The 13,595-nt window shown below is 51.3% G+C and overlaps 7 protein-coding genes across 7 annotated transcripts; 5 read left to right on the top strand and 2 right to left on the bottom strand.

Moving 5' to 3' along the window:
* The first annotated feature begins 126 nt into the window (after positions 1 to 126).
* Positions 127 to 2,010, top strand: hat1 (histone acetyltransferase catalytic subunit HAT1). Its single transcript, XM_040812271.1, has 4 exons — positions 127 to 222; positions 290 to 565; positions 639 to 900; positions 955 to 2,010. Exons 1-4 carry the CDS (start codon positions 204 to 206, stop codon positions 1,877 to 1,879), a joined length of 1,482 nt encoding a protein of 493 aa, XP_040667276.1. The 5' UTR covers positions 127 to 203; the 3' UTR covers positions 1,880 to 2,010.
* ASPVEDRAFT_639783 (uncharacterized protein) lies at positions 1,976 to 3,184 on the bottom strand. Its single transcript, XM_040815703.1, has one exon. The coding sequence runs from the start codon at positions 2,974 to 2,976 to the stop codon at positions 2,071 to 2,073; it is 906 nt and encodes a 301-aa protein (XP_040667275.1). The 5' UTR covers positions 2,977 to 3,184; the 3' UTR covers positions 1,976 to 2,070.
* A 575-nt stretch (positions 3,185 to 3,759) lies between these two features.
* Positions 3,760 to 4,641, top strand: ASPVEDRAFT_41107 (U6 snRNA-associated Sm-like protein LSm4). Its single transcript, XM_040812270.1, has 3 exons — positions 3,760 to 3,917; positions 3,995 to 4,186; positions 4,243 to 4,641. The coding sequence occupies exons 1-3, from the start codon at positions 3,915 to 3,917 to the stop codon at positions 4,405 to 4,407; spliced, it is 360 nt and encodes a 119-aa protein (XP_040667274.1). The 5' UTR covers positions 3,760 to 3,914; the 3' UTR covers positions 4,408 to 4,641.
* Positions 4,642 to 4,774: 133 nt separating this feature from the next.
* On the top strand, positions 4,775 to 6,781 carry ASPVEDRAFT_129630 (pentatricopeptide repeat protein; the record flags this gene model as incomplete). The annotated part of the gene is made up of 2 exons (XM_040806650.1): positions 4,775 to 5,365; positions 5,438 to 6,781. 2 exons carry the CDS (start codon positions 4,775 to 4,777, stop codon positions 6,779 to 6,781), a joined length of 1,935 nt encoding a protein of 644 aa, XP_040667273.1.
* Positions 6,782 to 7,829: 1,048 nt separating this feature from the next.
* On the top strand, positions 7,830 to 8,294 carry ASPVEDRAFT_52439 (uncharacterized protein; the record flags this gene model as incomplete). Its single annotated transcript, XM_040814638.1, has 1 exon — positions 7,830 to 8,294. One exon carries the CDS (start codon positions 7,830 to 7,832, stop codon positions 8,292 to 8,294), a length of 465 nt encoding a protein of 154 aa, XP_040667272.1.
* Positions 8,295 to 8,716: 422 nt separating this feature from the next.
* On the top strand, positions 8,717 to 10,883 carry ASPVEDRAFT_41104 (putative phosphatidylinositol-3,4,5-trisphosphate 3-phosphatase). The gene is made up of 3 exons (XM_040812268.1): positions 8,717 to 8,832; positions 8,910 to 8,994; positions 9,145 to 10,883. Exons 1-3 carry the CDS (start codon positions 8,830 to 8,832, stop codon positions 10,707 to 10,709), a joined length of 1,653 nt encoding a protein of 550 aa, XP_040667271.1. The 5' UTR covers positions 8,717 to 8,829; the 3' UTR covers positions 10,710 to 10,883.
* A 40-nt stretch (positions 10,884 to 10,923) lies between these two features.
* Positions 10,924 to 13,463, bottom strand: ASPVEDRAFT_41103 (putative phospholipase A2 (PlaA); the record flags this gene model as incomplete). Its single annotated transcript, XM_040812267.1, has 1 exon — positions 10,924 to 13,463. Exon 1 carries the CDS (start codon positions 13,445 to 13,447, stop codon positions 10,925 to 10,927), a length of 2,523 nt encoding a protein of 840 aa, XP_040667270.1. The 5' UTR covers positions 13,448 to 13,463.
* Positions 13,464 to 13,595: the final 132 nt, after the last annotated feature.

Genomic DNA, 13,595 nt, shown 5'->3' with positions numbered 1-13,595 from the left:
GAACACCCTGCGAGAGCTCGGACACAGCGACCAAGACACGATGTCATATATGGAGCTAGTCCCAAAAGGGTTATACCCGCTCCGCGCAACGCGATTTGAGAGACGCGCAAAGAAAGGTCGCAACTGGAAGGCTTCATGAAACACACCTTCCATCCCTTTTTTCTCTGCCTACTACTTGACCATCCTCTCCAAGAGAATTCAAAATGTCGGCGGAAAGCGAATGTAATGCCACCCTTATACTTCATCTCATGAGTGTGCTTCGAGCTGACCCTCCAATCCATCATTCTAGGGTCCTGCGACGCCAATGATGCCGTCCAAATCACCATGGTCCAGCCTGACCAGGAAAAGCCCAAGACACTGACCGGTTTCCATCCTGCGTTCACGTACCCAATATTTGGCGAGGAGGAGCAGATATTTGGTTACAAGGGATTAATTGTCCGCTTACGGTTTGCCGCGCATAACCTTCGCCCTCACGTCCATGTCTCCTATGATGAGAAGTTCTCGGCTGTGGAGGATACTGCGCCTGTCGATATTACCAAGGCGCTGAAGGACTTTCTTCCCGAAGGTACGTGCTTTTTTTTTAAAAAAAAGCGGCGGTTACTATACTAGTCGATTGCCTAACACGCGTTCTAATTCAGAGGCCTTTTCTTCGCTACCCGAGTTCGAGAGCGCCGTCCAGGAGGAAGATGCGAAAGACTTCGTGCCACCAGGAAAGCTGGTCCATAGCTACTCCCTTCGCGGGCGGGACTACGAGATCTGGGCGGCATCTCTTGCGGATCCCCGAGTGCAGCTGTTGCTGAACCGGTTTCAGATTATGGTGTCATTTTACATTGAGGGTGGGTTGCCTCTTACGACAGATGATCCTGAATGGACGTTGGAAAGATGGATGGTTTACTTTGTGTACGTTGATGCTGCGGTGGCCCTATAAAGGTATATATGACTGACAAAAACTAGATACGAAAAGGTTGAGCCTCCCACACCGACAGCCTCACCATATTCCATTGTGGGTTACGCAACCACATATCGATTGTGGTTCTACCAGAAAGACCAGTCAGAAAAGCCCACACCCAAGGAGGACCCGTTCCCTGCACCCGAGCCAATTCATCCAGGAGAACTCCCATCGCGCTTGCGAATTGCCCAATTTCTGATTATCCCATCGCACCAGGGGACAGGGCACGGCGTTAACCTTTACAACACAATCCACAAGGCATGCTTCAACGACCCAACAATCAGGGAGCTTACCGTTGAGGACCCAAATGAGTCTTTCGACGTCCTCCGGGACTCGGCTGACTACCACATCCTCCGCCCCGAATTCCTTAAAAACAACATCAACATCAACCCCGACCCGTGGAGCGATTCCTCCAAAAAGACCAGACGTGTCCCAACGTCATCCCTTCTTCCAATCCAGTCCCTCAATAGCATCCGCACAACCTACAAAATCGAACCGACTCAATTCGCGCACATCCAGGAAATGTTCCTCCTCGGCCAAATTCCACTTAAGAATCGCCGAAAGGGTGGCGCGAATATGTCACGATTGCTCATTAAGAAGCATAGAGCCGACGATCCAAATGACCGGCGATACTACTGGTGGCGCATGCTGACGAAGCAGCGCCTCTACAAGCGCTCTCGGGATGTGCTAATTCAGCTAAAGATGAGCGAGCGCCACCATGCCTTGGAGGAGACAGTTACTAATGTAGAGGAGGGGTATGAGCAGCTTTTCGGCTTCTTTGACGAACGAGAGGAGCGTCTGAAGGCTCAAAAGGAGGAAGCCGATGCATCAAGCAATAGAGATCAACGTGCGAAGCGAAAATTCACTGTGGAAGATGATGAGGAAGAGGACGAGGATGAGTCTGTGGCTGCGAAGCGGCCGAAGGCGTAACTGCATACTCTGTATTCGTGCACTTACATACTTTAACTTAGTTATCTCCGAAGCTCCTGAGACTGACCTGAGCTGCCGTGTATCAATATCAAAGCCTACACTTTCAAATCTAACTCGAGTGGTAACCCCCCTTTTTTTTTTTTAAACTAGCAGTTGCCTACGCACAGCGCATCAAGAGGGAGTATTATTCATTACTCGTGATAACTAGGTGGCGGTGTCCCATGTGATGAAAGATCTATATCCGTCTCCGCCTCCGTACCTAAACTAATCGTTCGAAGTGACAAAACCGTCGAAGTACCTGCTGTCGACGAAGATGCTCGACTCCTACCTGCTTTCTGCTTCTCGTGTGAATCCGCTACTTTGGCGCCATCGTAACCTTCAGGGCTAAAGTAGCTAGTTCCGCTTTCCCTGTCAATATTCCTATCTGCTGGATGCCGCACTAGTTCTCCAACGTACTGGAGCGCTTGACGAAAGCCTCTTATTTCGGCTTGTATGGAGCCCTGTCTAGGTTCAGGTTCAGTGACAAGTTCCAGTTCGAAGGGCTCCGCTGCCTGGCGATAGCATTGGCGCTCAAAATGCGGATGTGGTGTCCCATGAGCTGTGAACTCATGGTAGTGTGTGTTGTTCGAAGAGGGGAGAAGAGGTGCCGTGCCCCTAAATGTATCCCACCATTTCTTCCATCGTAGTCGGCGGGCAGCGAATTTATAGGCACGTCGAGTCCGCCTCTCTTCTCGCTTGGCGGCTCTATCGGCGCGGCGTCGGCGGCAGTAAATGGTATTACGGCAGATGAAGAAGGTTAATATTGCTATGCTCGCGATGGTGATAGCGACTGCTCCGAATATGAAGAGGTCGATGGTGGAAGAAAAGGTGATGGCGTTTAGAATCAAATCGTTTATTTTGTTGACGAAACCTGGTTGGGACTCGGGGCAGTCGATTAAGTTGAAGTTGGTAATTTCCCACGGATGGCTGCATAGGTCGTGTATCTTGGGGCTCATGTCCTCAGCGAGAGTAACGCCGAAATCTATGCTCGTTTCAAGATCCGTGTCATCGATTTGTTCAATCTGGACGGTGAGATACTGGCCCATTCCCGAGCACATCCCGGTGCTTCCGCAAGATGCCCCAGTGCAGCCACTCTGCCAATTGACAGATAACACAGCTGTGGTGTCGCCAGAGAATATTGAAATCGCGCTGAATTCATGCTGAGAATCTCCATCACGGTTATGGACCAGCGGCTGTTCATTGAGAGAAATAGCTGAGCCGCCGCAGGCCACGTCAGGTTTGCTGACCTTTAGCTCAAGAGGCTGGTATGTCGTCTTAGCAAGGAGAATACACTAACCAGAGCTTGGATCTTACCAGCCTCGAATGGGATAAGCCTGTGCATTCCGAGCAGACAGCCTCAAACTTCACGACGGTATACGCGCTTGCTATACACAACTTAGGACCAAATGATATCTGGAAATGACATCAGAAGAGTAACTGACTTCCAACAGAACTTCCACCCAGTGGTACTATTTCATTGCCTTGTCCTGGCCCAGTAGCTAAACAGCTCAGAGGCACGGCCAAGAGAAAGCCCAGTGCTGCCGCTGTATACCGCATCTTGGGTCAACGATGGTTTGTATGGTGGAGAGCTACATATATGCAATTCAACCGAGCACTGTCCTATGGAAGCGGGTCTTTTTAAATCATGACAAAGATATATCACACCAGAGGTATTTGATGGCTTCAGAAAACCGGGAATCAGATAATACCGAGTGATTATGACGATGGGTGAGCTGACTCCTTCGCCCAAGTACGCAGCCGGGGCGCGGAGTATCTGATAATCCGATAATTCCGCCGATGTCACAGCCTCAGTCAACGGATCCTTGCTGTGATATGTAGTTAGCTGGAGGCTGCTTGAATTCTCACAATTGTTATTTACCATCCACCTCGGCATTATTATCGCCTCACCCGCAGACTCCGTAGCGGAATATTCACCGTTCGGACTCCCCGCCATTCCTTCCTTGCAACTTTCAACACTCGCTCAATTATAACCACAATGGTAATTATCCAAGCTCAAGCGCCCGATCTCCTTGTCCCTCTTCTATTAGACTTTTGCTGACAACCTATAATGCACAGCTTCCGCTTGGCCTGCTAACGGCCGCGCAAGGCCACCCTATGCTTGTCGAGCTCAAAAACGGCGAAACCCTGAACGGGCACCTTGCCAATTGCGACAACTGGATGAACTTAATACTCAGAGAGGTTGTCCAGACAAGCCCAGAAGGCGACCGCTTCTTTAAACTCCCCGAAGTCTACGTCCGCGGAAACAATGTACGTTGTGCACACTCCCACAGTATGACCGCCCCGCAACTAACCAGCTGTCATAGATCAAATATCTACGGATTCCCGAAGAAATAATCGAAATGGTCAAGGAACAGCAGCAGAACCAGCCTCAACATCGCAACCGTGGGCCTCGCGAGGGTGGACGGGGCGATCGTGGCGGTCGTGGTGGTCGCGGCCGTGGGCGCGGGCGCGGTCGGGGTGGAAACTAGAGATAAAGACTGGCTTTTTGTTGTGATGGAAGAGCGGAGACAATGATAGATACCCTGGAGATAGCTGCGGAGGATTCGTTGGCGGGTTCATGAGCATGGCCTGGCGTATCTGGTTGTTTTTTCGATGGGAGCTTGCCATGTACCTTTATTGCTATCAGCATCAATTTATGATCCACATGGAAATGAAAAACGATATCAGCTATGCAACTAGTGCTAATATCTACTAGACATGAGCTTTACCTTTGTTTTCCCCTTCTCTTTTTCCCCTCTTCTATGTAGTTAAGCCATTTTATATCACGTGATCCGCGGCTTCCTTTTGAAGAACCGAGAGCAATGGACCTTAATTTACTCTCGCAACAAAACAGCTATGATACCCCGCAAGCGGTTCAAACCGGACCAATTATGGCATTATCTATGTCCGGCATTGAGTACACCTAGGTGCCATATCGCTACCCTTCCTGGGACACGACGACGCTGTGCTTCCTCCACTCCTCTCGGCGCGATATCGCGATGCCTCCGAAGACCCTACAGCTCTACTACCGCGCAATGCTTGAACGATCAAAGCCAAAAAATACAGGAACAGATTTATTCGGATGAGGGAACTGAGGAGCTACCTGATTATAACGAATATAGCGAAGAGTGGGACGAGGATCATTTGCTAGGGCACAAAAAAAGACCGAGAGCACCAAGGAACATCGAAAGCTCACCAACGGGACGTCTGGAGAACCTACTTGCCAAAAAGGCGGAACAATCTCCGAACATAATCAATGCAACGCAAATACTACGTGTTTTAATACGGGACCGCGGGATTCGACCTGAAACCCGACATTATAAAGCGCTTATACAATGCCATACCGACCCGCGGTTTGGGTCACCTTTTATGGTGCAGAAGTTGCTTGCGGAAATGGAACAGAACGGTGTTCCAATTGACGCAGGTACGCTTCATGCTGCGTTGCAGGTATGTCCTATGATATGACGATCCTTGAAATCACTCACCAAAACATTATGCTGACCGTGTTTCTTCCTCAAGGTCGTTGCTGTCCATCCAAACTTTGTTCTGAGGGCAGATTTATTGCGCACATTACGAGATCGATGGTTCCCTCTCAGCCCGGATGGTTGGCATTATGTTGTGGCGGGTCTGATTAGGGAGCACCAATTCGAATTGGCTATGGACCACATCGCGCATATGGAGAGGAAAGTTATAGAGGTCAAGCCTTGGCTTCACAATATGCTTATCTACTATCTTTGCGACGCCAAAGAATTTGACCAAATCATCGACTTGATGGAGTCTCGCCTGAGCCAGGGGTACCAAATAAGTAAGAAACTTTGGAACCATGTGCTTGAAGAAGCGGCATTCGCTCGCCATCGTGATTTAACCCGCTTCCTATGGAAAAGCTTTGTTGAAGTGGACAGGACTCCGCCAAGGTCTTACCTAACCAATCTTGTTCTCCAGATGGCGTCTCACACACGAGACAAGGAGCTTTTGAAATCAATAACGAATATACTGGGCCCTAGCGTTGATGATGAAGCGAGAGATTATGAAATAATGTCCAAGGCGAGTATTAAGTCCGGTGGGCTATATGCTGCGTTTCAGACATTGTCCGACATGCAGGATGCGGGCCATGAAGTGGTTTCAAGGTCTACTCAGGCGATTCGGGCGCATTGCGTCCAAAACAAGACCCACCCACGAAATGTCTGGAACATTCTCAAGGAGTTGAAGAATGACGGAGAGAAAGTTCCTTTGGCGTGTGCTAGGGTGGTCGTTTATCTGTGCACAGCAGCAGCGGTTGATGATCCGTTCGCAGTCGACGACGGCATTGCGTTCTACAAAGAGCTCCATACGCTTTGCGGCCGGCACCCTGACACGGCTACATTCAACTCTCTGATAAGCATGTGTCGCGTGGGCAAAAACGCCGAGTCTGCCATGTTCATGGTAAAGGAGATGGCAACGCTGGGTGTTATCCCGGACGCGCAAACATTTGAGCACCTCATGCTCATGTGTGTGGACACTGGGAATTTTGAGTCATCCTATCTTTATTTGAAAGATTTACGGGCACGGGGGTTCCACTTGAGCGATAATGCGCGGCTCGATATCCTAAATCTCTGCGCGAAGTCGAGCGACGAGTTTGCTGCCAAGCTGAGAGCCGACCCAGGACTCTGCCCACAAGGCGCAATGTCGATGGAGGAAAGAGCGAGAAGGGAGTATAACAAGCAGCGGCGCAAGAAGAAGAGAAGGATGGCAGCCATTCGACGGTCTCAAGAAGAGGACGAGGACGAATTTGAGGCTTACGAGCCGGGCCTATCGATACCACAGGATCTATTAGGCAAGGCTAATCAGATCCTAAGGGACGCAATGGGCATGAGGAAAGGGTGAGATGGAATTATGTATTTTATGTACTATAATATCTTGTATATATAAGGGCCGTGAAGGTCTGAGCCAGTATCTCCTGAGCATAGACAGTACACAGAGTACAGAGTTGGCGACGCAATCGCATCCGAAGGATGACGGCCCGGCAGGGAATGATTGCTGATCGCAATGACAAGGGAAACCCCCAACAATTGAATTACGTCTCACTGCAAGCAGCATGAAGCAGTGGAAGAGAATAAGCTCAACCGATGGTTCGAGACTGGTCAGAGCAGATTTCGTCATCTGAGACCGTGGGCGCATCAGGTCAAGACAAGCTGTGACAGGGCGCCGAATTGAAGCATCAGCATTCGAATCACATTGCACGAACTTCACAAAGCGACTCCACTGCTGCTGCGGGAAGGGCGGACCCTAGAGTCGAGGCGTTCAAACCGGTTTGAGAGAGAGCCACCATCTGTGAGCCGCGTCGCAAAGTAAGACAGCCAGATCATGGATGCTTCTTGTGAATCCCAACGCTGCCTATTCCTAGCAGACAGAATTTCGAATTGTAATGGAAGGTCCTTGTGAAGCGCCGAATAAACAGTCTAACCAATTGTCCGCACTAACAGCCCGTGAACTGCGTGAAGGATTGGAGGAAACTCAGTTCAGAACTCCTCGACTACTGCAGCATTCAATATGCCTTTCCTTGCTTCACGATCTCACCCATCTGTATAACGCTCTCTCTCACCGTTAGCAGGCTAGCATCTGTTCCCCTCATTGTTCAGATAATTCTGAGAGAGTACTTCTTCAGCCAATCTGACTGCCTTCCCCTGGGGATCTGCACCGTTCAAACGCCGCCAAGCAGATCGTCAAAGGCGACTCCAGTTGCTCCATTTATAGTTGCAATATCACCAATTGTTGTCTCACGTCGGTACCGGAGGCCATCTTAGAATATCGCTCACTCTCCTGACTCTTATACCCATCCCTTTCCATCGACCTTCGTACAACCTACACCTCTTTCTTCAGACAACCAATTATCCCAAATAATCACTAATAATAATAATCAAAACCAACCACCATGCATTTCTCCAACATCGTCCCCGTCGCTCTCTCCCTCTTCGCCTCCGCTTCGGCCTCAGTGTACGCTGTTCCCCCGACAGCCATGCGCATCCCCATGCGCAACGCCGCCGCCGACCCCACAAACCCAGCCCTAACATGGCACGCCTCCAACTTCACGCTTGGCTGCTCGCCCGGTGGCTGCGCCTACAACTTCAACATCCAGGGCCTCTCGTCCCAAAACACGCCCGGCTTCAACGCCACCTGCAACGGCACAAGCACGCAGGAGGACTACGCACCCTGCAACGACAAGGGCGTTCTTGCGAAGATCAACCCCACGCCCAAGTCTGAGAACTGGACCCTCCATGTTGAGCACACATGGCGCAAGCCTGGCAACGCTGCGTTCTATGCATTTGGCGAGCAGAATGTCACTTCTTCGACCAAGCAGTTTAAGATCAGTGTGAAGGATGTTTATGGAGTTGCTTAAACGTGAAGGAAAAGATGTGATTGGCATTGGGTGGCCGAATGAACTACTCGACTCGTATGCGTATTCATGTTTCTGGGGAGTCTAGATGGGTCTCATCTGAAGGAATTGCAGGATTATTGGCTCCTCCACTATTACTAGGCTATGAATTGTTTTGTTGTATCAATATGTTTTTGTGATGCTACTGCTTAATGTAATGTCTCCAATGCAATGACAAAAATTGGGATTCTAATGATGCCTTGCCACCTTGACTCAGCCTCACCTGGGCGCCTGAGTGGTAATTACAAGTAGCCTTGCGTTTTGTTGGGAGAATTGAGGCTATACAAACAAGACTGCGGCCGATGACATCAGAGGCTTGGCGTCACTTTGCACTTTAAACTTGGAGCTTCGACTCGGTCGAGCACGTTTACTTTCTATCGACCAGTCTCCCACCGTTAATAAGCTCTCTATAGATTCTTCAACGACATTTATTCTGTTTTGTTTCACTTCTGTCTTTACCTCGATACGCGTAACCGCAGGACTGGTGCCTGTACGACTCATGGTATGCAAGATGTCCTTAACTGCAATCCTGACCACGCCCAGACTGACTCGCAGCGCTTGGCCGCTTGACCTCCTCAGGCCTCGATCCTTAGACAGATTGTAGCTGGACCTCGACAACAACACCCAGAAGCCGGTCTAGATCTTTGCTATGTCTCCGATAACAGTGAGATTCTGCCCCCCGCCCGCCCCCGAATCCAACCCCCTTTGCCGGTGTTGCTTTACTCCGCATAAGCAACAAACACCCCATTCAACTCCACTGCGCTTATCCAAACGCACCCACTCCAGCTGTACTGACCTGCTTTACCCATACCAGTCATCGCAACCTCCGGCCCCTCAACAAACTACCCTAAGATCGCCTACAGAACGCCGCTGAAGCAACTCGTCGACTTCCTCGACAGCAAGCATGACACGCAGTGGGGGATCTGGGAGTTCCGCGCCGAGGGTACGGGCTACCCCGACTCCGAGGTCTATGGCCGAATCCACCATTTCCCATTTCCCGATCACCATCCGCCGCCGTTCGCGCTGATTCCCAAGGTAATGGCCAGTATGCGGAATTGGCTACAGCGGTTGGATGGGCCGGGTCCGGCTGGGGAGCAGAAAGAAAGCAAAGACGAAGGGAAGGATAGCGAAGAACAGGGACAGCGCGTTGTGGTTGTGCACTGCAAGGCTGGCAAGGGTCGCAGCGGGACAATGGCGTGCTCGTACTTGATCAGCCAAGAGGGGTGGAAGATGGAGGATGCACTACAGCGGTTCACAGAGCGGCGGATGCGGGTTGGGTTTGGCTCTGGTGTGAGCATCCCGAGCCAGCTGCGGTGGGTGCGGTACGTCGACCGATGGACGAACGAATTGGGGAAGAAGTATGTCGAGCGGCCGGTGGAGATACTTGAGATTCACGTCTGGGGACTCAGAGACGGGGTCAAAGTCGCCGTTGAAGGTTTTATTGAAGATGGCCAGGCGATTAAACAGTTCCACCTCTTCCATCGGAACGAACGCAACAGTCTGCCTGGCGATAGTGTTGCGTCGCAGTCCAACAGCGCCGCAGGGAGCGACAATGAGGGCAACGACAGCAGCAGTAACGATAACCTCAACAAATCCAAACCAAACCCCACGATCAAGACTGCGCCAACTTCAAACCCCGATTCTACCGTTAGCACACCCCAGGAGCCTCCCTCGGCTGCTGAATCGGAAGCTTCTCTATGGACGAAGGCCAGCAACCTCACCTCGGCCCTCACAAATCCAAACCTCACCACCGACCAATCCAATACAGTCACCCATCCCAAGACATCAACGCCCGCTGAAGCGCCCCAGAAACATACCAGTGCCGTCCTCCTGCGGCCCCGCGCACCACTAATCCTCCCAACTTCTGATGTAAACATCGACTTCGAACGCCGCAGCAAAGCCGCCGCCTACACAGGCCTGGCAATGGTAACATCGATCGCCCACGTCTGGTTCAACCCCTACTTCGAAGGCGGCGACAAGTACGATTCCGGCGTCTTCGAGGTCGACTGGGATGCCATGGATGGAATCAAGGGCACCTCAAAGAAGGGCATCAAAGCGCTTGACCGGTTGAAGGTCGTATGGCGGTATGCGGAGCCGAGCACAAAAGAGGTTAAAGATGTGGATAGCCAGAAAAGACCGGTTTCCAGCCAGGTGGTTATGGAGCCGCAGCCTGGAGAGCCCGTCCCTGAGACTAAGGTTGCAGACTGGAGGTTGAGAGACAGTGATGCTGAGGCTGATGTTGGGACTGATGAGAGTGGGAAGGAGGATAGGGAGTGGGAGAGCAGTGCGGAGGAGGGTAGCGGTGGTAGTGGCAAGGAGAAGGAGAATGCTCCTATTGGGAAGGGGAAGAAAGAAGGCGATGATCAGGCGTCGAAATAGATATACTGTACAATTACTACTCAGGTCGTGATGACATAGAGTTGGACATGACATGAATATATTCCGGGAAGCAATATACTTTCAATATAATAGTTAATAAAATAGATATAGTGTGTTGATATACATATTCTGCACATGTACGCACCAAAAAAAACAAACAAACAAAGGAACCAGTGTAGATAAAATAATAATACTAGATATATTCTACTCTAATCTCAACTAAGCATCAAGCCCTCCTTATGGGGCCGATGCTGACTTTCTTCCTTGGCCAACCTATCCTTCTTCTTCCGCTCATAAACGCCCCTCACAACCCGCTTCACCTGCTCCTCGCCCTGCGCAAAGTTCGCCTTGGCCAATCCCACAACCGCGTCAATCTGCTCGGGTGTGTAAACAAAGTTCCATGTTGACAAGAAATCGTCTACGTCAGGATCGATTGTACCTGGGTGCGGAGATAACGGCTTCGTCGTATCTTTTTCAGATGATGGCGCTTCGGTCTCTGATACATGGTGCGAGTTGTTGGGTTTTGATGGTTTTGTGAGGGACGAGGCGGAGGGGAGGTCTGGGGCTGCCGGGTTAGGCAGAAGAGGGAAGTAGACGACTGCGATGCCGGCGTCTGGCCGCATGAGGTGAAAGTCGGATTCAGTGTGGCTGGGATCCGAGTGACGGGCGTCGAAGAGGCGCTTGGAGGGTGGTGGTTCTTTCTCGGAGACCTTTTCTTGCGTGGTGCCAACCCAGACGTTGCAGTATCCTAGATCCGTGTCCGGTGGTGGGGACAGCGAGTCTGGGTCCTTCAAACCCTCTGTAGGAGGGACGTTGGTAGATGCCGGCTGGTGGTGCTCATGACTGGGCGAGTCCTGGGCAGCAGTGATTTTCTTGTTGAGGTCCTCTTCGGAGATATTCTGTGGCTCCCGGAGGTTCTGTTCGGTCTCCTTTGGAGTGTCCTTGGCTCTCGGCCAGCCGGCTCCAATTGGCCAGCCCTTGATACCTCGTTGGCGTGCGTAACCGTCCACTTCAGATAACCAATTTTCCTGCTTAATATCGGCTGAGTTGTCAAAGGCGATGATAATATCGACATCGCGGCCCGGCCGGAGCAGTGGGTAAATCGGGAGATTGTTGCTCATCCCGGCATCCATGAGCCGTAAGTGTTGGCTCTTGAAGATCGATTCCGGACAGGACGGTGGTAGCACATCTTTCATTCCTAGTACAAAATTCGGTATCGTTGCGGGGTCGATGGGGTGTACTCGAACAAGGTCTTCTGACTTGCCCTGGATTAGGGAATCGATACCTCCGAACCCGGTGATTCCTTTAACAAGTGGTCGAATCTCCTTGTAGTAATGCGAAAGTGTCGCGCAGAATGCACTGCCCCATATTCCCATCAGGTTGCCAACGTGTAATTCAGGTATAGGCGAGGTCCCGGGAGGCGCCTCGTTTTTGCCGCCATTGAAATGCCTCCCCAGAGCCCAGGTAGGAATACCTGCACTAAACTCCTCACAGAAAAACTCATACGGCGTAAACTCGAACCATTGGAACCATGACTCGCTCCGTGACTGTCTAATGAGATCCTCGGGCATTGGCTTCTTCTTTCCCTCCTCGGCCTTCTCCTCTAGGATTGGGATTTCATGGCGCACGGCTGTATAAATAGGGAGTGGGTGGGCTCCGCTGGCAACGTTATGGCTTTGATGTGATACTTTGAGGTCATAGTCTGAAGCCCCAAGCTCCCCCTTGGGTACAAGTAACCTGGCGGCTAGCAACATACCATAGATGTCAACCAAACCAAAATCAGCACCGGGATCGCCTTTCAGTTTCTGGACCAAGCCACTGAGGAGGTACTTGTTGGTTGGTGCATGTGTAAGCAGTTTGAGTGCTGCCGGCGGAAAGGCCATGTGCACGCCCAGCCTGTTCTTCAAATGGGCCACAAGTTTGGTGAAGTTGCATCCGGAAATAGATGAATGGTACAGAACTTGTAGCCAACAACTGCCGCTCACGCCAGCAGTATACGTCACGCAATCCCACAGACCAGCCTCTTGAGTAGCCAGATATGAGCCAGTACCAGCAACAAGCGCGCGCAAGCCACCTCCCGATCCGCACATGGAAATTATCGGGACGTCATCAGGGTGTATGTCTGCTTCTGGGATATTCAGGTAAGCTGCCAACGCCTTTACAGAATGTTTTTGTCGCTTCCGTCTGAACTCCAATTCTTCATCGCAGAGGCCATCGCCAACACGGACTGCAGCCTCGCGAGTTATCTCGGGATTCAAATCCGGATCATGTGCTTCCCTCCAAATGTCGTCAGCTAAGGAGCCTGGCGCCATGGAAAGCTCGCGCTGCAACTTCTGCACTGTCTCCGGGAGAAACTTCGTCCAGTCGGGTATTATGTAGTGTTTGATATGCTCAAATTCAATCCATTCGGGCGAGCCGACAGACTGTTTCACCCCTTCAAACCTCTGCAAGATATGTGACCATACCGACGAGGAGTCCGATTCGTCACTATGGAAGCTTCCTTCCCTCCGGGAACTGGGGTCACTTCGGCCAGTGCCGCTATCTCCAATTGAGCTAGGCGACTGCCCGCGGGCAAGCTGCGTGGAAGTGGTCGAGTACGGTGCTCTCGGGTCGGAATGCAGTAGGAATGGCTGCGAATTATTCCGAGCTGTCTCAATTGACAATAGAACACGGCCGCCGACATAGATCATGGCGGCCGGAGGCGCGAAGCGGAGACAGAATGCCCTCGCAGCACCCATTTTGAGAAGGGTACCCCGCGTGGCATGAGGTTGGAAAGGAGGCATTGAGGAGGCATTGGCGGATTGAAGTACGTATTTAGTCGATCTGTGCCTGCAGCACGATTGGCCAGGCCCGACGATCCCTCCAATGCAGGCTTGCGCTTGTGCT

This window comes from Aspergillus versicolor, assembly GCF_001890125.1.
Source record: "Aspergillus versicolor CBS 583.65 unplaced genomic scaffold ASPVEscaffold_4, whole genome shotgun sequence".
NCBI lineage: Eukaryota > Fungi > Ascomycota > Eurotiomycetes > Eurotiales > Aspergillaceae > Aspergillus > Aspergillus versicolor.
The sequence above is the reverse complement of the archived record's forward strand: the minus strand, read 5'-3'. Positions and strand labels throughout refer to the sequence as shown.

Coding starts and splice junctions, on each gene's coding strand:
- ASPVEDRAFT_41107 (XM_040812270.1), top strand. Junction 4,187..4,242: donor TCTACGTCCGCGGAAACAAT/GTACGTTGTGCA, acceptor CAGCTGTCATAG/ATCAAATATCTACGGATTCC.
- ASPVEDRAFT_639783 (XM_040815703.1), bottom strand. CDS start 2,976: ATGTGCTCGGGAATGGGCCAGTATCTCACCGTCCAGATTGAACAAATC.
- hat1 (XM_040812271.1), top strand. Junction 566..638: donor GAAGGACTTTCTTCCCGAAG/GTACGTGCTTTT, acceptor GTTCTAATTCAG/AGGCCTTTTCTTCGCTACCC. Junction 901..954: donor AGATGGATGGTTTACTTTGT/GTACGTTGATGC, acceptor GACAAAAACTAG/ATACGAAAAGGTTGAGCCTC.
- ASPVEDRAFT_41104 (XM_040812268.1), top strand. Junction 8,995..9,144: donor TTGCTATGTCTCCGATAACA/GTGAGATTCTGC, acceptor TACCCATACCAG/TCATCGCAACCTCCGGCCCC.